Genomic DNA, 9,955 nt, shown 5'->3' with positions numbered 1-9,955 from the left:
GTGTGGGCTTTCCTCGTTGCACCAAGCGGGGACTACTCTAGTTGAGTTGCCCGGCCTTCTCATTGCGGTGGCTTCTCTCATGGCTGAGCACAGGCGGGCTTCAATAGTTGGGGCACGTGGGCTCAATAGTTGTGGTGCCCAGGCTTAGTTGCTCTGAGGCCTGTGGGATCTTCCCAGGTCAGGGGTCGAACCTGTGTTTCCTGCACTAGCAGGTGGATTCTTTACCACTGAGCCATCGGGGAAGCCCCATCATGCTCTGTTAATTCACCTTTGCCATGTAACATATCCACAGGTTCCAGGGATTAGTCTGTGGGTGTCTTTGAGGGGTTATTCCTGTGCCACCCACACCCACCACGTGTAAGACACTGGGGCTCTGGTGTGCCAAATGAGACATGAGTCCCTGCTCTCATGGCGCTGACATTCTGCTGGGGGTCAGAGACGGCGAGTGTCTTGCAGCGTGGCGATAAGCCCGGTGTGAGCAGAAAAAGCTGGGTGGGGTTATCCAGTGATGAGAGCGACAGGTCATGGGGAAGGCATCTCAGCACTCACCTGTCGGCAGGGACTCGGGAGAAGCAAGGGAGGGTCTGCGGGAACCATCCCAGGCAGAGGAAAAGCAAGGCAGGAGCACATGCACGGAGCGGCAGGGCGTCGGGGCCCACCCAGACTCAGCACTGTCCCCTGGTGTGCGCGCGCGCAGTCCTGTCTGAGAGTTAGGCCTTGAGGAGCTACTGTTTGAGCTCAGATCTGAAAGGGGGGGAGGATGGAATGCAAGGTGGTTTATGGAATCGCCAGCATCAGGGGCATGAGCCCTTTCTGACTCTGATGCCATGGACTGTAGCCCACCAGGCTCCTCTGTCCATGGGATTTTCCAGGCAAGAATACTGGAGTGGGTTGCCATGCCCTCCTCCAGGGGATCTTCCCGACCCAGGAGGTGAACCCAAGTCTCTTACATGTCCATGATAATGGGTCAAACCTGCTTATCCTGCGTCTCCTGAATTGGCAGGCTGGGTTCTTCACCACTAGCACTACCTGGGAAGCCTGGGTATGGCCAAATCCCATCTCTCCAGGAGTCAGTTTTCTGATCTAGACAAGCTAAGGTTGGACCAGATGGACACATCCCAAATGAGTTTGTGTCCTTGAGACTCGGATAGCGGTGTGGTTGCTTCCGAGGAGATCTGCCAAGACAAGCCCCATGGTAAACTTGGGCACAGGCCATACTGCTGACTTTGGAGGAGAGATCCTGCCCCTTGGCTGTCCCTCTCCCAGGGCCTTGCTGAGCAGCCTGCCATCCTGCGGCCTCTGGTTTTCATTTGTCTGGAGCCTGATGCTGGAGATTCCACAAACCACCTCACATTCCATCCTCCCCACCTTTCAGATCCGAGCTCAAATAATAGCTCCTCAAGAAGACCTTTCCTAACTCTCTGTATCTAACAGCATATGCCAGGTATACAGTCATAATGAGCTTCCCTGATAGCTCAGCTGCTAAAGAATGCGCCTGCAATGCAGGAGACATAGAGACCCGGGTTTGATCCCTGGGAAGATCCCTTGGATGAGGGCATGGCAACCCACTCCAGTATTCTTGCTTGGAGAATCCTACAGACAGTGGAGCCAGGCAGGGAACAGTCCATAGGGTTGCAAAGAGTCAGACACGACTGAAGCAACTTAGCATGCATATACTCATAATACTGTATCTTTGGACTTCCCTCCTGGTCCAGCAGTTAGGACTGCATCCCCAAAGCAGAGGGCATGGGTTTGATCCCTGGACAGGGAACTAAAATCCCACATGGTGGGGCCAAAAAGAAAAAAAAACCCAACCCTTATGTATCTTTATCATAGCAGTAACTTGGTTTGTTTATGATCAGAGTCACCAGTCTTTCCCTCTACAATTTATACTTTTTGTGTCAGTTTCTTTGTCTCTGAGGTTACTAAGATATTCTTTAATTCCCATCTAAATGCTCCAGAGTCTTGTGTCTCAAACTTAGATCTTAAATCACTAGCAACTTAATTTTTGTGTATGCTGTAAGGTGGAGAGCTGTATTCATTTCTACACTGCTGTAACAAATTACCAAGGTCACAGGATTTAAACAATACAACTTTATTCTCTTACAGTTCTGGGGGTCAGTAAACCAAAGTCAGTCTAAGTTGGGGTAAAAACGTGGTGATGTCTGGGTTGTGTTCCTTCTGTCTTTTAAAATTTATTTTTAATTTTATTTATGTATTTAAAATTGTATTTTGTTGTGTTTCTTCTGGCAGTTCTAGGGGAGAATCCATTTCCTCGCCTTTTCTAGCCTCGAGAAGCTGCCTGCACTCCTTGACTCCTGGCCCCCCTCACTCCAGTCTTTGCTTCCATTGCCACATCTCTGGCTCCTCTGCCTCCCTCTTTCCCATGTAAGGACCCTTGTGATTACATTGGGCCCACTGGAATAATCAGGACAATCTCCCATCTCAAGATGAGATCCTTTGTCATGTATGCCAAGTCCCCTCTGCCGTGTGGAAGCCAACACAAACTCAGGTTCCAGGGATTAGGACGTGGACGTCTTTGGGGGACCATTATTCTGCGGACCACAGGGTCTCATTTAATTTTCTTCTCTTTTCTCTCAGCTCATTTGCTGATTAGCTATCCTGCCCCGGCTTGTCTATGGTTGGGACTGGCAAACTACAGTCCATGGGCTGAATATGCCCACCGGCTGTTTGTAAATAACGTTTTATCAGAACACGGCCATCCTTATATCCTAATGTGTTTGTCTGCCTTTGCAGCACAGTAGCAGAGCTGGGTAGTAGTGGCAGACCCTGTATGGCCTGCAAAACCTAAGATCTACTGCCCGGCCCTTTACAGAAGAAATTTGCCAGCCTCTGAGTATATAGTGAGGAGCATCTCCTGACAGGATCTTGTAAGCATAGGTCTGTTTCTGAGCTCCCAGTGCCCTCCCTCCAGCCTGTTCCCAAACCGACATCACCAGCCTCATGACAGCTGTGTAATAATTCTTCGAATGGGGGGAGGTGAGGCTCCCCTACTTGTTTAAAGTGGGCTTGGCTTCTTTATCTTTTTTTAGCCTATATGTTGTACAGTACTATTTCTAGACAATATTTATTTGGCTACACCAGGAGATAGTGGAGGACAGGGAAGCCTAGCGTGCTGCAGTCCACAGGGTCATAAAGAGTAGGATACGACTTAGCCACTGAAGGACAACCAGGTCTTAGTTGCAGCACATGGGATCTTCATTGCAGCTGGTGGGATCTAGTTCTCTGACCAGGGACCAAACCTGGGCACTCTGCTTTGGACACATGGAGTCTTAGCCACTGGAGCACCAGAGAAGTTCCTTGGCTTCTTTCTCTTGTTTTTGCAACTCTGGCTGGTGTCCACCCCCTCACTAGACCAGGTCTGTCTTATCACCCTGTTCCTAACACCCTGTGCAGGGCCCAGCTCACAGTACCTGCCTAATACATGTCTGTAGAATGAAGAGCAGTCCACTGTTAGCTCAGTCATCCTTGTTTTATAGCAGGAGAAACGGGCTCCAAAAGGGGAACCATCTTTGCCCAAAAAGGTGCTTGTAAAGGCCTTATAATACTCCCATTTGGAAATTCTCTGGCAGTCCAGTGGTTAGGACTCAGCACTTTCACTCCAGCAGCCTGGGTTCAGTCCCTGGTTGGGTAACTAAGATTGTGAAAGTTGTGCAGTGTGGCCAAAATTTAAAAAAAAAAAAAAAATCCCATTTTATAGGTAAGGCATCTGAGTCCAGAGAAATCACAAAACTTGTCTGAGCCCCTGAGGCTCTTAAGTAGTGGGTCAAAGATGGCTCCAAAGCTTGGGCTTTAGAAAAATTTTTATACTACTGGTGGTACACCCTCTGTGCTTGCTTTTATGATTTAGTGTGCCTTGGGAATTCTACATGTCAATACATGTAGAGCTGACTTTGCCCCCTGCAGCTACATCTTCCATTCTGTGGCTGTACTGCAATTCCTTAGTTGGTCCCCTATCAATGGGCATTCAGGTTATTTCTCATCTTTGGCACTGCCATTGTACTGCAGTGAACATCCTTAATCTTACATCCTCCCCCCCCCCCCAAGTGCTAGGATAAATTCTTAGACGTGGAATAGCTGACGTGAACATAGATGCATTCGAAGTTCTTTATACCTATAGTCGGGGGGTTCCCTGGTGGCTCAGATGGTAAAGAATCTGCCCACAGTGCAGGAGACCCGGATTCAATCTCTGGGTCAAGAAGATCCCCTAGAGAAAGGAATGGCTACCCACTCTAGTATTCTTGCCTGGAGAATCCCATAGACAGAGGAGCTTGGGGGGCTACAGGGATCCATGGGGTCGAAAAGAGTCGGACACAACTGACTAACACACACATACATAGTCAACGGCCAAAGTGGAGGCACTAATTTAAACTCACAACAAGAAGAGCTTGTCTCCACACTCCTCAGCAGCACACGATGCTAGCAGCAGTTTAACCTTTGCCATATGAATAGGTGGGGGCGGGGGGGGAACTAGAGCCAAGACCTTTCTAACCACACCTCCAGGTCCATGGTTTGGGACTCAGTGCAAACTCATGGATGACACTTTCCTTTCCCCCAAACAAAGGATTCCTCCGCCTCTAAGTTTGAGCCCAATGCGGGGGCAACTTCCCTTCTGTCTACCTGAAGAGGCAAGTCCATACAGCCTGGCTTAGAGATGCCACCTTTTTATTGACCGGGGCTGGCAGAAGAAGGAGCCACGGAGCCGAGAGGAGCGCTCACTCCCGCTCCCCGGGGCTCTCCGCCTGGTGGCTGCGCTGGTGAACGAGTAGAAGGCGTCTCTGGCCAAACGCCTGACTGCAGCTGGGGCAGCGGTGCCGCGCGGTGGCCTGGCTGCCCGGCGCGGTCGGGGGGTCGTGGCACAGGCGATGGGCCGCCAGTTTGGAGGGGAATGAAAAAGCCTTGGGGCAGTGTGGGCAAGGATAGGGGCGGGCGTCGGTGGCATGGTGCGTGTGGCGGTGGGCCGCCAGCTTGGAGGGGTAGCAGAAGGACTTGGGGCAGTCGGGGCATGGGTAGGGGCGGGTGGGCGCGTGGGTCCAGAGGTGGGCTGCCAGCTTGGAGCGGTGGCCGAAGGCCTTTGGGCAGTGCGGGCATGGGTGCGGGCGGGCGCCGCTGTGCGTGAGGCGGTGGGCGGCCAGCTTGGAGGGGTAGGAGAAGGCTTTGGGGCAGTCGGGGCAGGGGTGGGGGCGGGCGCCGCCGTGTGCCAACCGGTGTGTGGCCAGCTTGGACGGGTACGAGAAGGCCTTGTCGCAGTCGGGGCAGCGGTGCGGGCGCTGGGGCGGGGGTCGCCGGCGGGGTCGGGAAGGCGCCCCCGTGGAGGCAGCGGGCTCTGGAACAGACTGGCTGGGCTTCTGCGGCGGGCCCTGGTCGGGAGCTAGGGGACAGGAGGGTTGGTGGGCTCCAGAAAGCAGCCAACGCCCTGAATCTAGACCAGACTCCCCCTAGACCTTGACATTCTAGTATATCTGGACACCTCCAGGGTCATACTGAGGTTCCCCAAATGGCTTGATCCTGCTCCTCACCCACTGCCATGCATCCTCCTAAGGCAGGCTCCAAAGAGTTATGTCTCTGGAACCCCAGACCTAAGCTGTCCCAAAGCCACTGAAGTGTCCGTTTCCAGTATCCTCCCAAGTGATAACCCTGAAATACTTACAGAGGATCACTGAGGTCCCCCAAAGACAACCTGGAGGATTCCCCAGAACATTCATTTTGGGGATCCGAAATGGTTATCACCCTGGGCCCTCAAACTGTCACCCTAAGGTTCCCACAATACGTGACTCTCTTGGCCCCAATTCCTGGAGAACGCCCCCTACCCCGGGGGAGACGCCCTCACCTTCTCCTTTGGTCACAGGCTCCTTGTCAGTGGGACTAGGCTCGGCGCCCCCGGCCGCAGACTCCGCCTCTCGCTCCAGCATCTTGCTGGCCCAGAAACCTAGAGGGAGGACCTAGCCGGGAGAGGGGGCGACGCCGGGGGTTATCAGGTTGTTGGGGATAGGACTGAGAGCCCATATTCAGGGCTTAATTTGTTCAGGAGCAGGGGCTATCACGTTGGGTCCTAGAAGGCGAGGGTGGGTGGAGCCTGAGGGTGCAGTGGGCGGGGTTACGCAAACCCGACCCAGAAGCAGTCTGTTTGGAACCTAGTCCCTGCGATTGAGCCTTCCAGCGAAGTGGGCGGGGCCTCTACAACTTTAACTCCCAGCCGCCCCGGGCGCGGAGCAGGCGGGGCCTAAGCCCAGGGTGGGCGGGGCCGGCCGCGGATGGGTGGAGCTATACAATTAAGACCCGAAGTCGGTTGCTCAGCAACTCTTTCCCAGGGGAGGGGCCTACGAGCTCAGTGTGCTGGAATTCACACCCAATAGGTAGCTTTACCCGGCTCTTGGCTCAGTCTCAGTCCATTAACGCCGCGTGCACTGCCTTTTAACCCCGGAGTGGTGCTGGAGACGTGGAGAGGAGAGGGGAGACCTGGAGGAAGACACAGAAAGAGCGTGGCTCGTGTGTTGCGATCCAGAGACCCATAATGGACTTCTCCCTCGAGGTCCAAGCGTCCGAGCCTTCACGCTACCCTTGGGATCATGGCATTCGGGTATCAATGCACCCTCCCAAGGCTCAGGCGCCAATGCAGCCCCTCCGGAACCTATGCATCAGGACCCCAATGGGTCCTTCTCCGGGAACTGTGGCGTCCAGGCCCCACTCCACTTCCCGAAGACCCAGGTGTCTGGGTCCGAACCCCTGCCCCCTCACCTGCGGACGGCCCCTCCCTGGGGGCGGGGCTCCGGGCCCCTCCCTCGGCGGCCGTGGCCACTGCAGCGCTGCCTTCGGATGCTGGGGAGCTGCACCACCCGGCGCGCGCCCAGCGACGGAAGGGAAAAGGAGGGAGCGCGCGCGAGCTGCTGGGCCCAGCCTTATTTCCATCCCCTCCTCCCACGCCGAGCCGGTGGGGGCGTCAGTTCGCATGCGCAGTCGCGGCTCGCGGGGGCTGCTGCGGAGGAGATGGAAAGGAAGGAGTGGGTGGGTGCGCCAGGCCAACGAGTTGGCGAGCAGGCGCAGAGCTAAATAGGCCGAAGGACCGGAGGAAAGTGTCCTGCGGCTTGCGGGGCCTACGGTGGCTGACTGGGGTCAAGCACGTGCAGGAGTTAACGCGGGGAAACCTAACTCGGAGATCACTGAGACAGCCTTCTCTTGTTCTGTTCTGCTGCTTTTCGAGAATTCCGCTGGGAGCTTGAGCTCCGGCTCGCGAATCAGTTTCAAGAACCCGCCTCCTATTCTCCCGTTCAAGGGATTGGCAAGGAAAGGGTAGCCATTTCCTCGAGAGAGGACGGAAGCGGGACTCCGGGCTCAGAGGGAGCTGATGCCCAGTGAAAGTCACGTTATTTGTACAGCGCCCGGCACTTTTCGCCGTTGGGTGATTCAGGATTCTCAGCCTCTCGAACCCCAATGCTAAGGCCCTGGGGCAAGGAGGGCGGCAGTGTCCACGTTTCCCGGGCCCCCGCGTTCCTGGCTGGAGCTCCTGATGCCTAGGCCCAGGGTGGCTTGCTTGGCACCATTGCGTGACGGTGCACCTTCCCGCCCCGCACAGGAATGATCATGAAGTGCCCATAAACTACCCCCGCATGGGTGGGTCTTCAGTTTGATAATCCACAAGATCTGGCAAGCCCTGGCGGTCACGGGAGTTATAAGGAAGGATTATTTGGGCTCATTTCCCCACCCACTCCTCCCAGGTGATTTTTGAAGCTATATACCAGGCCTCCTATTCCATAAAAATATTTTTATTATGCTTGGTTTGTTTGAATCAGTAGTTAAACAAGATCCACATGTTGGATTTGTTTGCTGTGGGTCTTCAGTCTCTTCTTTAACATTTTTAAATGTTCATTTAAAAGGTTACTGCATGGAAAATGGATCATCGGGAGGCAGAGTGGAAGACAAGTCAATGAGGCGGCTGTTACATATTAATTATATTATTACCTATTAAAATAATATAATTTTGTAATAGTTATATTATCATTACAGCATCTGATCTTTTATATCAGAAATTGTCCTGAGTGCTTTATAGATGTTCATTCATTTAATCCTGACAGCAATTTTCTGGAGAGGAGGCGCTACTATGATAAAAATGATGCACAATGGGACTTCCCTGGTCTAGTGGTCTAGTGATTAAAAATCTGCCTGCCAATCCAGAGGGCATGGTGTCCATCCCTGGTCCGGGAAGAGCTCACATCTTTCTTCGTTGCGGTGAGACAGCTAAGGCCATGTGCCTCAACTAGTAAGCAGGCCCGCTAGAGCCTGTGCACTGGCAACTAGAAAGTAGCCTCCACTGGCTGCAACTACAGAAAGCCCGTGCACAGGAACGAGGACCTCATGCACCCCAAGGAAGATACAGCACAGCCAAAAATAAAAATAATTTCTTTTTAAAAAATGAGGCACTGGGACTTCCCTGGTGATCCCGTGGCTTAAACACCATGCTCCCAATACAGGAGGCTCAGGATCAAACCCCGGTCAGGGAACTAGATCCGACATGCTACAGCTGAGTCTGCATGCCACAACTGAAGATCCTGTATACGGCAACTAAGACCCAGAACAGCCAAAAGAAAAAAAGAGGCACTAAGACTGATTCAAGCAGAAAGAAGCAGGGCCAGGATTTGAACCCTTGCAGCCTAACCCTGGAATTCATGTCATTTATGTTCTTGCTTTGCTGCCTCTGTGACTGGGGCAGAGGGCATGATAATGGAAAAGTGATCTGATTGGAGAGGTTAATTCAACAGGGCTTAGTCATGAATGGAGAGGTAGTAGTAAAAGGGGGAAGGAGTCAAGGATGATGAAATAAGCAGAGCCGCCTCCCTGGGAGGAAAACGCCTAGAAATTGTTCTGAGCCAGGTGATCTGCCAAACTTTTTGCAAGCATGCACTCATTTGATTTTTTTCTAAATGCAAATATAGCTGGTGACAATAGTATATAAATCACGAGTGTATAGTCTAGTGATTCAGTTTATTGAATATAAAGGTAATATTCCATTTAGAGTTATTATGAAATATTGGCTATATTCCCCATTTGCATTGTATATCCTTGTGGCCTATTTTACACCTACTAGTTTATACCTCTTAATCCTCTACCCATGTAATGCCCCTCCCCACTGGTAACCACTAGTTTGTACTTATCTGTGAGTCTGCTGCTGCTGCTTTTGTTTCCTGTTACATTCAGTAGCTTGTTGTATTTTTTAGATTCCACATATAAGTGATATCACTGCAGTATTTGCCTTTTTCTGTCTGATTTATTTCACTTGGCAGAATGCCCTTCAAGTCAATCCATGTTGCTGCAAACAGCAAAATTTTGTTCTTTTTTTATGGCTGAATCGTATTCCATTGTATATAGACATCACATCTTCCTTAGCCATCCCTCTGTGGCTGTTCACTTATGTGGCTTCCATATCTTGGCAATTGTAAATAATGCTGCTGTGAACATTGGGAGGCTTGTTATCTTTCCTTAGATCTTCACAGTGAGGGAGGAACTATTTTCAGCCACAATTTACAGATGAGAAAACAGAAGCCCAGAAGAAGTTAAGTTTTGAGCCTGAGGTCACACAGTTGGGAAGAATGATGGTAGTTTCTAACTCTTAGGATGCCTCACAGCTAACTCTACAAATCCCCCAGAGGGCGTGCATGCCTTCAAGGGACAGGTAGAGATCCTGCCAGAACAGTTAGGAAAGGACCCTAGGGCTGAGGAGGTTTTATTTGGGGGATCCTCACAGTCAAGTGACTGAGAGTCCCTGCTTTCCTGGCCTCTCTCTCCCCTGAGCTCCTGGCCATCCCTGTACCTCTCCTTGTTTTAGGCCTGATGTCTGCTCCTCTTTCTCCACCAACCAGACTGAGGACTCACCTCTGCATCTCCAACTTCACCCAGCTTGAGCCAAACATTCAGGACACCTCAATGTGTGAGGATAACT

General features: G+C 52.1%; 1 protein-coding gene across 1 annotated transcript; it reads right to left on the bottom strand.

Annotated features, from left to right (window-relative positions):
* On the bottom strand, window positions 4,670–7,738 carry ZNF575 (zinc finger protein 575). The gene is made up of 4 exons (XM_018062517.1): window positions 6,760–7,738; window positions 6,388–6,480; window positions 5,852–5,963; window positions 4,670–5,392 (listed from the first exon to the last, which is right to left on the bottom strand). The coding sequence occupies exons 3-4, from the start codon at window positions 5,931–5,933 to the stop codon at window positions 4,737–4,739; spliced, it is 738 nt and encodes a 245-aa protein (XP_017918006.1). The 5' UTR covers window positions 5,934–5,963; window positions 6,388–6,480; window positions 6,760–7,738; the 3' UTR covers window positions 4,670–4,736.

The sequence above is a fragment of the Capra hircus genome, chromosome 18, assembly GCF_001704415.2.
Source record: "Capra hircus breed San Clemente chromosome 18, ASM170441v1, whole genome shotgun sequence".
Lineage (NCBI taxonomy): Eukaryota > Metazoa > Chordata > Mammalia > Artiodactyla > Bovidae > Capra > Capra hircus.
The sequence above is the reverse complement of the archived record's forward strand: the minus strand, read 5'-3'. Positions and strand labels throughout refer to the sequence as shown.